The sequence below is a fragment of the Notechis scutatus genome, chromosome 9, assembly GCF_049901735.1.
Source record: "Notechis scutatus isolate UNSWTSFEM ecotype Mainland chromosome 9, rNotScu1.2, whole genome shotgun sequence".
NCBI classification, from domain to species: domain Eukaryota; kingdom Metazoa; phylum Chordata; class Lepidosauria; order Squamata; family Elapidae; genus Notechis; species Notechis scutatus.
The window spans coordinates 10,424,212-10,441,950 of record NC_142017.1 but is presented as its reverse complement, the minus strand read 5'-3'; the positions used below and the strand labels follow the sequence as shown (position 1 = coordinate 10,441,950).

The following is a 17,739-nucleotide window of genomic DNA, read 5'->3' as shown; positions in this document are numbered from 1 at the left end:
CTTATATATACACCTTAGTGTTTCCTGTTCCTGTGCAAGGAATGTATCCCATTGGCTGTCAGACTCCCAGGGGCGGGGGTCTTAGCTAACTTTGTAGGCTTTCCTGAGCTCCAGGCTTGGTTCAGCCTTGCTGGATGATGATGCACTGAAAGGGCTCTTGGACAATTGCTATACCTTTACCTGGAGATCTTTGTTATGTAAAGTATTCTGGCCAAGGCCTTAATGGCCCACCCATTAACAAAGGTGGGGGTGCGCTTCTGCTTCTGAGGTGTTTCTACTCTTGAGTTTCTACTCTTTTTAGGGGGAAAATATTCTGCTTTTTAAATATTTCCTAGGATATTTCAATTTTCTAGGATGGGTGAGTGCTAACTTCCTACACTTGCAACGAATTCATTCCTGCTTCGTATGCACTGAAGGAGAACATCTAGATAACAAGTATGGTTTTAATTAACATGATGCTAATTACACACATACAGGGATATTCATTATTCGTTTACATTCAGGCAGATTCTATGAAGTTGCACAGAGCAACCTTTTTGCTCGTTCATAAAGAAGAGTATCACAGAGGTCTCTGTCTACTGAGCTTTCAACTTCATAAACTCTTAATGTAAGCTTATATAATACTCACAATTCCAGGCATGCCCTTCCAAATGTAAAGGCACAGCTGGTTTTAAGGCATAGAAATGGCTGGCTTGATTTTCTACCTTTTGAGCTTCTAGAAGAGGTAAAGCAAGAATCACTTGTGGTAGGCCTACCGGAACTTGGCATACTGAAGAAAACATGCCCAGGCAAATTTGGATGCAGAGGATCTTTTAAAAATATCGTTTGAATTTTCATCAAGCCTTATTCATTCTTGGTTTAGAGGCCCACAAGAAAACCTTTCACAAGATGCTCACACTGTAAACCTCTCAAAGAGCGTTGTAAGCAAAGTACTATGGAGCAGTATATAAATCTTAAGTACTGTTGTAATTCGTAGATAGTAGGAAAGTTTTCTTAAGATAAAAGCAAAATAAGGGAAATTTTCTATAAATTGTCATAACTCACAGGTGTGAAAATTCTTCCTTCCTCCCTCCTCCCTCCCCCCCTCCCTCCTGCCAAGTAGGAGATGGTCAACTCAATAAGCAGGACTTTGAGGGTGCTGAAAATACTCCGGGGTGTCTATCAAAAAATATGAGGTTAGGAGGAACCTTAAGCTTTCCGGGTGTAATACCTTTCATCAAACATGGACAGAGAAGGTCTACTTAGTAGGTTCCCGTAAGGTCCTGAAAAGACATTCCTTCTGTCAATCAATATGGAGCCACTGCCAACAGGATTGAGGGAGGGGAAGAAGTGAGTCATACCTGGGAGAAACGAGTGGGAGGAGATGATAGCATATCTTTACCGATACGTTAATGTTCTTATCTTTTGCAGGCCTTTGTGGGGTGTTCAACATATTGACCAAGGCAGACTTTCAGTTACAGAAGCTACCCGTGAAAGGGCTGGCATCCCTGAATCCTCAGATGAACCACTCATTGATTTCCTCCTTCTTTTGTCTCCTTCTCAGTCTGCTCTGAACATGCTGACTCGATGCCAGTCCATGCACTTTGCCAAAGATGAGATCCTGTGCGTTACATTGCACCCTGGGTGGGTGCAGACTGACATGGGAAACAAACTGGTAAATGAACTGGAGAGAAAAAACACAAGCTCCGTATAACAATCAGAAAACAAGTGTGGGCAAGATTCATCGGATTAGGAGTGGAATCTTCTGAAGATTTCTGAAATGTTTTGTTCCCGCTGGATCACGCCATACCACCTGCTGTTTCTCCTGGGGTGGGGGAATGATCTCTGAATTGGAAGCATTCCTAAGGTTTCCAGGGGTACTTCAGACCCCTGTTGGAAGAAATATCCATCTGGTTCAGTTCCAAGCCAGGAGAAAGACAGTGGAAACAGGGAGGTTAACTGGAAAAATTGTTTCATGGTGAAGCAGAACCATCAAGCCCATGGTTCTGGTGCAACTGACCACATGGAGTTGAGAGAGTGGGGTATTTATACATTATCTTGGGCTTTGTACTTGGACTTCCTGTTCCTGTGCAAGAACGTATATTCTATTGGCTGTTGTCTGACTCCCATGGGGCCATGGACAAATCCTAGGTGTTTGTCTGAGCTAAGTTTGGTTAAAGCTTGCTGGGAATGGTGCAACTGAGATGATGCAAGGAAGGGGCTTTGGGCAATTCCTATCTTTGTTGGATCTGGGGTGAGGGTATTTGCTTAGGAATGGACTAGCTATCTCGCTATCTCTGCTGAGGGCTATTGAGACAGGTGGGGGCTGCTTTCCAAGAGCATGTTTCTCCATTTCTCATCCAGGGAAATATAATATTCTGCTTTTTAAATATTTCTCAAAATATTCCATTCTCCTAGGAGAGGGGTGGGTGCTAACTTTCTACACCACAAAAAAAAAAAAAGCTTGTTTCATTGGAACACTCTGCGTGAAACACCTTGAACTATTTGAAGTTTGGAAAATTTATTTACTGAAACCATCAAACCACCCCAGTAATGTCATGGCCCCAAAGGAAATATTTCAGAATTTCTCTAAGGCAGAAGAAAAATGCTGCTTTGGGTTGATTAACTGCCCATCAAATGATAATAACTTTGAGAACATCATGTGTGGTATCTACTAGGGCCACCTTCTAGAACAGGACTGAAGGACTGTTATGGTGATTCTGGCAATTTTCCGGGCTTGGTTTACCTTCCTGCCCAAGAAAAGAAAAAACTTGTCTTGGATTATTTTGAAATACCAGAGAACCAAACAAGATACCTAACAACCTTCCTGGATAACTTGCAGTTCCAAAGCGTATGTGGTACCTCTAACAAATAGGGAATGTTTATTCAGTTCAGTGTAAGAGTATCGAAGTTGACACTATGGCCAAAACCCAAATAATTGTTTTGATAGAACTTGCCAACATTATTGTTGCTTGGAAATAATTGGACACTTATTAAATTTATTTAAAGGGAAGAGCCCAAGACAGAGCAGTCAAATTTTAATTCCTGATATCTAATTTGCTTTATTATGCTGTATTTTATTGTAATCCAATACATTATTATGCTTACAATGACACATGAGACATAAACATTTCACGTAAGCCAATAAGTAAACAATATATCTAATGATTGGTAATGAAAACATTTTTCCAATGCTTTCATTCTAGGACATCTTTTATGTACCTTAATCATCCTTCTTCAGTGTAAAAATAATGGAAATGTTATAAATGACTAAATATGAAATAAAATATTATAAACTTTATAAAACTTTGTAAAAGAATTTACATTCATACTTATTTGTTTCCTGGGGTTTTTATGATGCTTAAATCACAAGCAAGCCAGAATTTCTTGGTTGTCTACTGCCAAACATCAATACCAATTCTCCTCCTAACAGTCAAAGCAAATTTTAGTGTTAATGGTTGATAGGTGTCCCATCCTTCATTAATTCTCTTCTGGTTGCAACTCTTCCAACAGAATCCTGCAGAAAAAGGAGATGAGAAACTGGGACATTTGATGGAATCAGCATGGAATTATTTGTTTGGTCTCAACTCCTGAACTTCTTTCTAGTCCAACCAATGAAAACAAGATTTGAAATAAGCATACCCAAAAGGAGGCTTTTCTATATCTATATTGATATCATCTATATCTATATCTATATCTATATCTATATCTACATCTACATCTACATCTACATCTACATCTATCTATCTATCTATCTATCTATCTATCTATCTATCTATCTATCTATCTATCTATCTATCTATCTATCATCTATCATCTATCTATATTCCAAATTACCTATCTGTATCTGAGAATAGATGTTATTTTAACCCACAAAGCATTGAGCATTCAGACATCAGGCTAAAATTATCTTGGGTTTGATGGGTTTGATTGCTTTAATAGCTTTTCTTCAGGGCAGAAAACACAGAAGATGTTCTTCAAATAAAAACATGCTCACTGAACATAGCAAAAGAGAAACAGCTGCACAGAAGGGGAAAAAGGAAAAAAGAAAGAAAAAAAACCCTACTGCAAGACTGGGCAAAAACACTGGCAGTGCTTGCCAAATTCCTCCTTCCTAATTGTCTTCAGGCATATTATTTGCAAGTCAAATAACATGGGTGGAAGGACTGGCAATGAACGCAGTTGCAGTAATATTTAAGGAAGTGCACAAAGCGATTTCTTAGTTGGCCTCGTCTGGCAAGAGAGATGGAACAACTGAATCCGCAGAGCGTTCTGGTGACCGGTTCCAATCGAGGACTTGGCTTGGAGCTGGTCAGGCAGCTGGCAAAAAGGAGCAACCCTCCAAAATGGATCTTTGCAACTTGCCGGGACCCGGCTGGACCCCGTGCTCAGGTGAGGCCTGGAGTACCTTTATCTTTATGTGGGAAGAACAAAGATTTTTTTTTTTTCTGTAATGGAAATTCGCTTATCTCCTAGGTAGTAATGGTGCAGGCATGATTAGACACGAGAGAGAGAGAGAGAGAGAGAGAGAGAGATTTGTAAATCTTAAGAGCCCGTGTGGAATTTCATCACATTTTGTTTTTAATTGTTATCCTGTTTCAAATAAGCCACTTGCAAAATGTGCTGCTCTGGGCTAAGGACCTTTTGTTCAGGGGCAACTTAGAAAGCTCCTGCTATCCCTGCCCTCCCTGTAAAACTCTTGTAGTTCTTTTCAGTTCTTCACTCCGTTCTGAGCCTTTGCGACACAATGGGCACTGTTTATCAGAATTGCCTCTCATGAAGGCAATTCTGGAAACAATTAGTGGAAACATATTTGCCATAGTTAGCTATAAAGGAACTAAGTTTGTGGTTTTTTTTCCTTTCAGGACCTGAAGAATTTGGCTGCTGAACACCCACAGATTATCATCATGGCATTGGGTATGTGGTTCTGCAAATCCTTTGGTTCTTCTTTAGCTAAGAGGGAAAATAACTGAAATTTAGCAACACAGTAGATCAAGGAAGCAATATTTCCATACACCCACATCAGAACAGGTAAACATTGCCTTGCATTACAATTGGTAGTTTATACAGTTTAGGCAGAATTCCAAAAAGGGATTCCAAAAACAGCTCGATCTGCTACCAGAAACCTGCATTCTCCTGGGCGTATGCATTGGAAGATCAGTATCCAAGCAGTAACTTATGACTTTCTCATTTCTGTCAAATTTATATATGGTATTGGCAGCAAATTTGGGGGTATTGTTGGGAGGAACTGTCACACAAAGCTCGGCGGTGAGTTTTGTTGTTGTTGTTGTTGTTGTTGTTGTTAGTTGCGAAGTCGTGTCTGACCCATCATGACCCCATGGACAACATTCCTCCAAGCCTTCCTATCCTCTACCATCTTCTGGAGTCCATTTAAGCTCACGTCAACTGCTTCAGTGACTCCATCCAGCCCCCTTGTTCTCTGTCCTCCCCTTCTTCTTCTATTGCCCTGAATCTTTCCCAGCATTAGTGCAAATAGTGTTTTCTTCTTCAGGGAGTCCTTCCTTCTCATGAGGTGGCCGAAGTCTTTGAGTTTCATCTTCAGAATCTGGCCTTCTGAAGAGCAGTCAGGGTTGATCTCCTCTAGGACTGACCGGTTGGATCGCCTTGCAGTCCAAGGGACTCGCTGGAGTCTTCTCCAGCACCAGAGTTCAAAGGCCTCAATTCTTTGGCGCTCAGCCTTCCTTGTGGTCCAACTGTCACAGCCAAACATTGCAACTGGAAAAACCATAGCCTTGACTATATGCACTTTTGTTGGCAGGGGGATGCCTCTGCTTTTTAGTGTGCTGTCTAGATTTGCCATAGCTTTCCTCCCCAGGAGCAAGCCTCTTTTAATTTCTTGGCTGCAGTCCCCATCTGCTGTGATCTTGGAGCCCAGGAAAATAAAATCTGTCACTACTTCCATTTCTTCCCCTTCTATTTGCCAGGAATTGAGAGGGCCAATGCCATGATCTTAGTTTTCTTAATGTTGAGTTTCAAGCCAACTTTTGCACTCTCCTTCTTCACCCTCATCAAGAAGCTCTTTAGTTCTTCTTCACTTTCTGCTATTAGAGTGGTATCATCTGCATATCTGAGGTTGTTGATATTTCTCCCGGCAATCTTCATTCCAACTTTTGATTCATCTAGCCCTGCCTTTCTCATGATGTGCTCTGCATATAAGTTAAATAGGCAGGGCAACAGTATACAACCGGATGCTGGACACCTTTCCCAATTTTGAACCAATCAGTAGTTCCGTGTCCAATTCTCACTGTTGCTTCTTGACCCTCATATTAGAGACCTATATGAGTTTAGTAGTTTGCGTATCTAATAAAGGTGATGATCCATCTAGCTGTACTAATCAGCCTTTGGCTTAGAGAAGCTATTCTGTGTAACATTTTACTAATGCAAGGTTAGTTGTTTTTCAGCCATTCAGTCCCACCCAAGTCACATAACTGGCCAAACAACACTTCTGTATCACCTACTTAGGTGAATTGCAATTTAATAGGTTTGTATGATATGCTAAGCTATAATCAGAGTTACAAACATTGATTCAGGAATGCAACACAGAAACCAGAGGTGGTATTCAGCAGATTCTGACCAGTTCTGGAGAATCGGTAGCGGAAATTTTGAGTAGTTCGGAGAACCGGCAAATACCACCTCTGGCTGGCCCCGCCCCCATCTCTGCCTCCCATTGAGTCCCAGCTGATCGGCTGGCTCTTCTTTGGTTGCCCTGCACAGGAGAACAGAACTGGAAAGCAGGTTAGTGGGGTGCAGAGGTGGGTATTCAGCAGGTTCTGACCAGTTCTGGCGGAAATTTTGAGTAGTTAGGAGAACTGGCAAATGCCACCTCTGACTGGAGATTTTACAGTATCCTTCCCCTGCCATGCCCACCAAGCCACGCCCACAGAACCAGTATTAAAAAAACCTGAATCCCACCACTGACAGAAACCTATCAATCATGCTGCTCTCATACATACTTTCTATTTCAGAGAGGGGGAGGCACGTTTTCAGTAAATTATATCTTCCGGTCAAAGCTTTATCCCATCCCTAGTTTAATAAAAGGTATGAACTCAGATGCTGCCTTATCTTTATGCGCTTTGCAAAGAACACCAGCATTTTTCAAAAGCGTTAGATGACAAGTCTCTACAATCTTGAGATTACTCTCACAGGTTTCTACAGGACAGTCATTTTATTATAAAACAGTATATTTATATACAAGTATATTTATTGGGTTACCATGTGGTATGCAAAGTTGGAGATGGAATAACCTACATTTCTTTTTCCTGTAGACGCGGATGATCCAACTAGCGTCAAGGCTGCCGCAGCTAAAGTCACAGAATGTGTAAAAGGGGCAGGATTGAACCTCCTGATTAATAATGCAGGAATTGTAAATAGCAGCAGCTTGGAGACTGAAACACCCGAGAGCATGGCTGAGACCTACAGAACCAATGTGATTGGGCCCATGATAGTTGTCCAGGTAAGGAAACTTTCTGGCCCTTTTCTCTTGGAGTAGAAAGAATATTTAGATGCAGGCATTCCATACAACACGTTTTGGCTTGTTTGCATTTTTTTTTCTGGATTAAGGAATTCCAGGCTGATGCTGAACTTGGTCCAAGGAATTCCCTAAGGAACTTTGGTCTGCTCCCTCCCTCTCTGCCCAACTGTCCCCCACCCCCATTCATGGTTTTAAGAATGAATCCTGAACTCCTTGAAGAATAGCATATCAGGATCTGAATAGAAATTTTGCCCAATAGCTGCTTAGACTATGATAGACTATGGATATAAGATGGAAAAATTGTGTTGATTGAAAGAGGGATGTTGTGGATTCCATTTGGTTAGACTAAAGGACTATTGTGACATCTTCCAGTAAGTTATTGGCAAATCTTTGGGGTTTTTTGGGGGGGGGGGATTTTTCTTGATTGGGAGATGTCCCAACTCTCCTGCCACAAAGAAGAGGGGGTCAAATTATTCTCCAAAGCCCCAGAGGGCAGGACAAGAAACAATGGTTGGAAACTGATCAAAGAGACAAGCAACCTGCAATTAAGGAGAAACTTCCTTAACAGTAAGGACAATCAACCAGTGGAACAAAGTTGCCTTCAGAAGTTGTGGGTGCTCCAACACTGGAGGTTTTCAAGAAGAGGCTGGACAGTCACTTGTTTGAGATTGTACAGATACTCCTGCTTGAGCAGGGGCTGGACTAGAAGACCATGATAAACCATGATGATCCAAACTCTGCCAAGGACCTTGGAGTACTCATCTCAAATGATCTAACTGCTAGAGCCCACTGTAACTACATAGCCAAAAAGGCATTAAGAGTTGTTAACCTAATCTTACGTACCTTTTTCTCTGGTAATATTACACTACTAACTAGAGCATACAAAACATTTGCTAGACCAATACTTGAATACAGCTCATCAGTCTGGAACCCGCATTACGTATCTGATATTAACACAGTTGAGAAAGTCCAGAAATATTTCACAAGAAGAGTTCTCCACTCCTCTACTCATTGCAGAATACCTTATGCCACCAGACTTGAAATTCTGGACCTAGAAAACCTAGAACTATGCCGTCTTCGGTCCGATCTAAGTATGGTATATAAAATCATACATTGCAATGTCCTACCTGTCAATGAATACTTCAGCTTCAACCATAATACAAGAGCACACAGTAGATGCAAACTCAAGGTAAACCGCACCAAACTTGACTTCAGGAAATACGACTTCAGCAAAATAGTGGTCAATGTTTGGAATACTCTACCTGACTCTGTGGTTTCTTCCCAAAACCCCAAAAACTTTAACCTTAGACTGTCTACTATTGACCTCAACCCTTTCCTAAGAGGTCTGTAGGGGGCGTGCATAAGCGCACCAACGTGCCTACCGTCCCTGTCCCATTGTTTCTTTTATTTTTCTTATATGTATCCATTTCATGTATTCATAACTATGTTTATACTTCTACCTATTATCTTGTAAGCGATTGACACATCAAATAAATCAAATCAAATCAAACCTCCAAGGCTCTATTCTGTTCTATTCCTATTGCTTACAGAAGATTTGACTGCCCTTCATTTGTTCCTTTCATTCTCCAGGTGTTCATTCCTTTGCTGAGAAAAGCAGCTCACGAAAGTCCGTTGAAAGGCATGAGCTGCAGTAAAGCAGCCATCGTCAACATTTCCAGTGAAGGAGGTTCCATCACAAGTGTCCTTGAATGGCAGCGGGGCCACATCATTGCTTATCGCTGTAGTAAGGTACAGATGAACCCATGATCTGAGAATGTAAGGGTCAATTCTGTTGTTATCCCAAGTAGGAGAAGAGCACATTTGAATGGTCTGGCATCCATGAGAACTTAGATGAAGGATTCCTTCATTTTCTTCTTCTCTCTCTCTCCCTCACAGTCTGCTCTGAATATGCTCTCCAAATGCCAGTCCTTGCATCTTGCCAAAGATGAGATCTTGTGCGTTGCGTTGCATCCTGGATGGGTACAGACTGACATGGGAAATGTAATGGTAAGCAGATTGGAGGGGGGGGGGGAAACACCTAAATTTTATACAGTGGAAATAAACATGGACCAAATGATCTGTACTAGAAATGGAGTGTTTTTTAAAAAAAGAAAGCACCTCCAGACCATGCTGAATCTATTCATGGATCTTGCCATTCTAGGGATGGTCCAACAGTTTTTCTAAACCAGCGGCTGCTCTTTTTATATAAAAAATTCAATATTTACATACATGGTGTGTTGTGAGTTAATTTTGTGAGTTTGCTTGCAAGCAAATTTTATGTGACAGACTGAGCTAGCTGATGGCAACGATAGCTATCTGAATGAATCTATGACTCTGTGAGCAGCCCAATCTGCCTGACTGCTTTGCCTGATTTTGGGTAAAAGTTGCTCTTTTTTTATAAAAAAATCAATATTTATACAAATATTTATATTTAAATACAAGCCATGCCCAGCCAGTCACATGACCACCAAGCCACACCCACAAATTAGGCCATGCCCACAGAACCGGTTAGTGGTCCCTGGGATTTAAAATTATGAGTTTGGTGGTCCCTGGGGTCCAAAAGGTTGGCGACCCCTGCTCTAAACAATTTCAGGAAGTAGTGCTTGGGTTTTTCTTGACATAGTCTCATCTTAAATCAGGCTGTGTCTGAAATAATATGTACCAAATACCATGAAACTCTTTCCCCTTGATAGATTCAAATTCTAGAAACAGCCAGATGGCCCCTGGAATCCTGTGGTCCCACAAGTGGTTTCAATCTGGTCCTGAAGGAATCTGAATGTGATCACCAGAATATTATATTTCGGGCTCAATTTTTCTACATCACTATCAGTTAATTTATGTTAGCTGCTACTGAGTAGGGTTTTTAAAATTACAGTGTTACCTTGGTACTCATCTTTAATTGGTTCCAGGAGGCATGATGAGTACTGAACAAATTTTTTCCATAAGGAATAATGTTGCCAACATCAACAAGTTCAAGTTTGTGCATTGAGTGCCAAATAATGAGTCCTGGGACAACATTTTTGTATCAAAATACATTGGGTATCAAATTCAATCAATTTCAAACAAGTTGGATACCAGGGTAACACTGTATTCAGTGTAGAAAGAATATATCATTCCTGTCAGAAAATGGGTAGAAACCTAAAGTTTCTGCTTAATGGAACACACTGGACCAAAAATTAGTCATGTGAAATTGAGGCTCTTCAATTCTATAAACTTCCACTGGTTCTTTATGATGCAGTGACCAATTCCTTCAAAACGGGTCAGTTTATTTATTTATTAAATTTATATGCCGCCCTCTCACTGGTAAGGCAACAAAATTAGGTCATGAGTAGTTCTGTTAATTTTGAGGATGATGTAAAAGCGTATCTGTTCAATAATTTTGTGATAAATTTTGAATAATTAAACATGGCCTCTCCTTTCCAAAACCTAGTCTGATTCCATTTCAGCAAAACTTGTTCTTTGATATAATTTCTTGTCTAATAACATTTTCTTGCTGATATACCATATTAAACTATTGCCTTGAATTCTCAGTCGATGTTACTAGGCCTTTAAGCTGTTTTCACTATCATCTTCTTTCATTTCTTGTTTTTTTTCCCCAGGGAAAACCCCCAATGACAAAGGAGCAGAGTTTGCGAGCTATTTTGAACACCCTTGGCCATCTCTCTGAGAAAAATACTGGCACATTTGTCAACTGGGAAGGGAATCTTGTTCCCTGGTGAGACAACCAAGGTTTTGCTTCTCTGCACTGAAAGGCAAAGTTCTCATCAAAGACAATGCAGATTTCTATCTTTAGTGCTTGTTATATCCTGCTCTGCTGCATGTGCTCCAACTCTCCTTTGCTTCAGATAATCTGTCTGGTGCCCATCAAACGTTGCCGATCAGCCAGGCTCTTTCAAACTGCAGGTCCCTGTGATTCGTCTGAATATGTCCAGGTGTCACTGGCAGCGGTTGCAAAGCAGCCATTTTGTATTGGAAAATTTTATTTCCAGATCTCTAGAATCTAAAGCATACATTTAAGAGATGCATACATTCAAGAGGATGATCTTTTCCCCCAATTCCACATCTGGCAACGCGAGTCTAGATGTGGGCTGTACCTCTCTTGCAAAAAGGCCATCTGGAACATTTTATACTTCCAATATGTTAATCTACTTTTTAAAGACTGTCATGCACGAAATAAAACTGATTAAAAACATTGACAAGATTTTTAATTTGGTTAATTTTTAGTTTTGTGATATAATGATAAATTGTCAATTCATTAGGAGTATTGGCCAAGGAAGGCAGCAACCAACCAACCAGTGGTGGTCTTGAACTTTGAGATAGTCACAAGGGATTTGTTGGGGGTCCCCATAAAAAGACTTATAGATGTATAACTGATGACCTATGAATTCTGATGAATCTGATTCTTTTCTCAATTTCCTCAATTCATTGCATAGATGAAAGGAAAAAATAAAAAAACCCGTTCTCCTCTTGAATAAAGAAGCCAATTGCTCTACTTCTTCCCCAGAAGAAGCTAGCTAGAGTCAGTGGAGACATCGCTTCATCTTGATAATGAACTTTATAATGCTATGGTAAGGCCAAACTTGGAATACTGCATTCAGTTTTGGTCGCCACGATGTAAAAAAAATGTTGAGACTCTAGAAAGAGTGCAGAGAAGAGCAACAAAGATGATTAGGGGACTGGAGGCAGAAACCTATGAAGAATGGTTGCAGGAACTGGGTATGTCTAGTTTAATTAAAAGAAGGACTAGGAAAGACATGACAGCAGTGTTCCAATATCTCAGGGGCTGCCCCAAAGAAGAGGGAGTCAAGCTATTCTCCAAACCACCTGAAGGCAGGACAAGAAGCAACGGGTGGAAACTAATCAAGGAGAGAAGCAACTTAGAACTAAGGAGAAATTTCCTGAAAGTTAAAACAATTAATCAGTGGAACAACTTGCCTCCAGAAGTTGTGACTGCTCCAACACTGGAAGTTTTTAAAAAGATGTTGGATAATCATTTGTCAGGAGTGGTGTAAGGTTTCCTGCCTAGGTAGGGGGTTGGACTAGAAGACCTCCAAGGTCCCTTCCAACTCTGTTATTCTATTCTATTCTATTGATTGGGAATCCCATTTTCTTTAAGTGAACGAGCTTCAATTGACTTTTATCAGATGTTTTGGCAATATTGCTGAGCCTGAAGTTTATGCCTCATGCGTTTTATCAGGATGGCACAGATATCTTTGCATACATAAAAACATGAAGTCTGATGAAATTACATTTAATAAATTAAATTATTAATGATATCCCTGAGGCAGAGGCTGCAAAACTAAATACTGGATATCTGGCTCAATTTTTGTAAGGAACAAACGAAGGTCTCCTCTTTCGGAAATATTCAGGCGGTTTCTTTCTTTGGTCATAACATGATTAACAGCACTAAAGCCTGATTCCACAAGATTAGACTGTCTACTATTGACCTCACCCCTTTCCTAAGAGGTCTGTAGGGGGCGTGCATAAGCGCACTAACGTGCCTACCGTCCCTGTCCTATTGTTTCTCTTATTCTTTTATTTTTCTTATATGTACCCATTTCATGTATTCACAACTATGTATACACTTATACTTATTATCTTGTAAACAATTGGCAAATCAAATAAATAAATAAAAATAAAGATATGAGGTAGGGAAAGGTATCAATAAACTGAATATCATTTTCCACATATTTTTTATATAAGACTGGCATTTTTTTTTATTTTGCCATAGGTTTTCATATCCACCACTATCGAATTTATGTTTACTTTCTTCATCATATCTAATTTCTAACAGTTCTTGGCAAGTTGTATCAACCTCTTCAATATTTGTGGTAAAAGGATTTTTAATCCAGTCATACATCTTCAATTTCAAAATATCTTCAAATCGTTTTTCCATGTCCAATTTAAGTTCATTGGGGTGGCTACTGAATCTGTCAGTATCCTCTGGAGTTATACCATCTTTTATAGATGATAATTCAGGAAACTGATGAAATTCTCTCTTCAATAGATTATAACGAAGTAGTTCAAGTTTGTCAATAAATAATGACACAATACTCTGGCAACCTATAAGAGTTTTATTAGCTCCTTGAAGCTGCAAATTGACGTCATTAAATCCCTTGAAAATATCTGCCAAATAAAAGGCATCATTCTTTACTGTTTTTAACTGTTAACACAGATTGGTCTCATTGTTACTTTCAAAAAATTGTATGACACTATCATATAATGTTACAAAACGAGCCAAAGATTTGACAGCCACCGAACTTCTGTGTGCAAAAGTAATGTAATAAAATCTTTATTATTGTCCTGGCAAAGCTGTCAAAACATTCTATCATTTTTTACATTTGATCTGATCTTGTTTATGGCTTGAATTATTATAGTTAATGATGAATGGAGACTTGTACTTAGATGTTTTCCTACAAGATGCTGTCTGTGCACCACACAATGAATACATAAAATATTTGGCACTTCTTCCTTCAAATAAGCAAGAAATCCACGATAGCGACCTACCATTGATGGTGCTCCATCAGTAGCGCATGCAACAATATTATTCAATGGAATATTTGTAAAGTATGATTTCACAGTATTAAATATAGATAATCTTCTTGTATCTGTAATGAGATATATTGCGAATAGCATTTCTTCTCGTAATGTATTGTTTTCATCAAAATAATGTACATATACCATCAATAAAGCATTATTATCTGCAATGGTAGACTCATCCAATTGCATGGAAAATGAAGAGTTTTGGAGAATACTTATAAGTTTTTTTCAACATTAACTGCCATTTCTTCAATTTGTCGCTTTACTGTAGTATTGCTTAGGGGCAACATTTTTAAAATTTCAGGTACATCCTGATGCATTACTGTTGAGATAAATTCTTTTATAGAGGGTATTATTACAGTTTCTCCAATTTTATAGCTTTTACCACTTTTTGCAATTAATTGTGAAATGAGATAAGTGGCAATTAATCCATCTTCGTTTGCTGCATGTTGTTTCTTAAATGATGCAAGAATTGTTGAACAATTTTAAATTTTTTTATATATTTCCTGAAAATATTAAATGGGCTTGTCCGTATCATTTGGATGCTTTGTAGAAAGATGTTCTCGCAATCAATTTGGCTTCATTGCCTCATTGGATAATGTTTTATGACACAATAAACACATTGGATGTTGTTTATTTACAACAGATTCTATGAAACCCATCTTCAGATACTCTGGCAAATAGCCATGAGTGTATTTCTTTTTTTGAGACATGGGCTCACAATATTTCACAATATTTTGTTTGAAGCTGTAGGCACGTACTCACTCTCACAAATCTAACTGCGTACCGACAGTGCGACCGCAAACAAAAGAGCCTGCGCCATGTATCGTCGTCTGTGCATGCTTCTCACGCATTGTGGATTGGGTTTGGGGTGGGGGAGATGTGGAAGCTATTCTGGGACGAGGCTCTTTTGTTTGCGGTCACGCTATAGCTCCATTTAGTTTCACTTACGTAACGTGAACTAAACTTATGCGTGGGTGATACAAATAGTATATTTTCAGAAATTTAAATTGTCATGGGGAATTTTATGAAAACCTAATGAAAATGTTTTTAAATAATGCTATGATTTTTTTTTTTTAAAGTCAATTAAATTAAAAAAAAGGAAAGTGCTTCAGTATCGGACAAAATCCCTACCGCCCACCATGAAAGCTGGAACGCCCACTAGTGGGCAGTAGGGACCAGGTTGACTATCACTGGTGTAAGCTTATACCATACTCACAATATCAGATACACCCTTCCAAATCTGAATACACAGTTGGTTTTAGCTCTACGTGTCTATGCTGCTCTGAATGAATAGATATGTTTGAGTTGATCTTCCATCCTTTCAGCTTCTAGAAATACAGATGAAAAGAGGTGAATCAAGAATCACTTTGGGATAGGCCAAGGGAACTTAAGATACTGTAGTAACAACAATAACAACAACAACAACAACAATAATAATAATAATAATAATAATAATAATAATAATAATAATAATAATAATAATAATAATAATAATAATAAAACATGCTCAGCCACTTTGGATACAGAGGCTCTTATTTTAACTTTCACCTAGCCTCAGTCATCTTGGATATAGGTACATGAAGTTGTGGACTCATTTTCTGGATTTCTCTAAGGCAGAAGAAGAATGCTGCTTTGGGTTGATTAACTGGTTACTGACTGTCAATAACTCTTGAGATCATTAGATGTGGCATCTACCTGGACCATCTCTAAGAAGAGAGTGGAATACATGACATTATGGTAATTCTGGCAACTTCTTGGGCTTGGTTTCAACCGTATTTTTGTGCTGGCTTTTCCGTCATCTCTGCCTAAGGGATGAGAAAAAGTTTGTGTCTTGGGGTATTTTGAAATTTACCAGAAAGAAAACGTTAACGATCTTCTTGGATACCTTTATGAAATAGGCGATATCTGTTCAGCTCATTGTGGGAGTTTTAAAGTTGCAAAAAAAAAAACCCACAAGTCCTTGTGATTTCTGATGCGACTTGCAACATTATTGCTCGCTGGAAATAATTCTGGCAGCTGCAAACCACAGTTCTAACTTCTTGAATTACACTTGTACCTAAATACACAAACCGATATTTAAACGATACATTTAACAAGGGACAATGTGGAAAGCCTTTTTCTTCTATCTCTCAGCAGACCCTTTTTGTACCTAAATTATCCTCCTTCCAATGAAAATCTGTGAAAGAAAAGCTACATAACAACAACCCTTTACAAGCTTTGTGAAAGATCCAATGATGAAGCACCCACAACTTCTGGTGACAGTTGTTCCACTGATTAATTGTTCTGTCAGGAAATTTCTCCTCAGTTCTAGGTTATTAAGTTAGTCACACGGTTGCAAACTGAATATGGCTTCCCCGTTGACTTGTTGCTTGTTGGAAGAATGTAAAATGTGATTGGGTCCATGATAGTTATCCAGGTAAGGGAACTTCGTGGCCTTTCCCCCTGGAATTGAAAGAATGTTTAGAGGCAGCATTCCATACAACAATTTTTGGCTTGTTTGCATTTTTTTTTCCTGGTTGAAAGCACTCCGGGCTGATCAGCTGGATTTTCTCCAGAGAACTCACTGAGGGTCTTTTGTTCACACCCTCCCTCTTTGCCCAAACAAATCCACTCACAGATTTATGGTTTTAAGAATGCATCCTGACCTCTTTGAACTCTTTCAGAAAGGGTTACCCTGACAAAATAATCTCCAACGTGCATAATTTGCCCCTTCCAGTTATGGCTCCACCCAGGGGTGGGATTCAAATTTATAAACAAACAGTTCTGTGGGTGTGGCCTTATTTGTGGGTGGGGCTTGGTGGTCATGTGACTGGGTGGACATGGCTTGTATGTAAATATTATAAATAATTATGTAAATATTGATTTTTTTTTTAATTAAAAAAGAGCAACTTTTACCCAAAAGCAGGCAAAGCAGGCAGGCAGATTGAATTGCTCACAGAATCACAAATTCACTTAGAGATCTATCTATCTGCAATCGGCTATCTGAGTCTGTCACATAAAATTTGCTCGCAAACAAACTCACAACATACCATGTATGTAAATATTGAATTGTTATTTAAAAAAGAGCAACTTTTACTTCAAAGCAAGCAAAGCAGGTAGGCAGATTGAGTTGCTTTTTTAAAATAAAAAAATCAATGAACCATTCATTCTATCTTCCCCTTCCTTCTCTCCCGCAGTGCCTTTGTAACTTCCAACAGTCGCTAAACGAACTGCTGTAAGTCGAGGACTACCTGTCATTTCAGCAGGTGTAGCTTGATTTTTTTTTCTTGGGGCAATCTCAACCTAAACCAGGCTTAGTCTGGAACAATATGTACCAAATACCTTGAAGCACTTCCAGTTTGAAAAATGGAGGTTCTAGAAATAGCCAGGTGGCCCCTGGAATCACCTGATCTCAGAGGAAGTTCACGAAGGCCCTGAAGAAAACGGAATCTTCCTGACATTACCAGAACACTACATTCCTGATCAAGAACATCTTTAAATCTCTATCAATGATTTTTAATTATAAAAATTACAAGTGTATACAGGATGGGGGAGACATAATTGTTATTGTGCTGGTGGTCATTCTCAAAAGTCAACAAACGGGGCTCTCCTTTCCAAAACCCATCCCGGTTCTCCTACAGAAATATCTGTTCTGTCATGTAACATCATGTCCAATAACATTTTCTTGCAAATACATGTTGGGGAGATACACACACACAAAAACACACGTAAAACATATTAAACTA

At 39.2% G+C, this 17,739-nt stretch overlaps 1 protein-coding gene across 1 annotated transcript; it reads left to right on the top strand.

Annotated features, from left to right (window-relative positions):
• Nucleotides 1–3,989: 3,989 nt before the first annotated feature.
• Nucleotides 3,990–11,663, top strand: LOC113417513 (uncharacterized). The gene is made up of 6 exons (XM_026675943.2): nucleotides 3,990–4,371; nucleotides 4,845–4,896; nucleotides 7,266–7,453; nucleotides 9,062–9,220; nucleotides 9,368–9,478; nucleotides 11,071–11,663. Exons 1-6 carry the CDS (start codon nucleotides 4,225–4,227, stop codon nucleotides 11,188–11,190), a joined length of 777 nt encoding a protein of 258 aa, XP_026531728.1. The 5' UTR covers nucleotides 3,990–4,224; the 3' UTR covers nucleotides 11,191–11,663.
• The last annotated feature ends 6,076 nt before the right edge of the window (nucleotides 11,664–17,739 follow it).

Coding starts and splice junctions, on each gene's coding strand:
- LOC113417513 (XM_026675943.2), top strand. CDS start 4,225: ATGGAACAACTGAATCCGCAGAGCGTTCTGGTGACCGGTTCCAATCGA. Junction 4,372..4,844: donor CGGCTGGACCCCGTGCTCAG/GTGAGGCCTGGA, acceptor TTTTCCTTTCAG/GACCTGAAGAATTTGGCTGC. Junction 7,454..9,061: donor GGCCCATGATAGTTGTCCAG/GTAAGGAAACTT, acceptor TTCATTCTCCAG/GTGTTCATTCCTTTGCTGAG.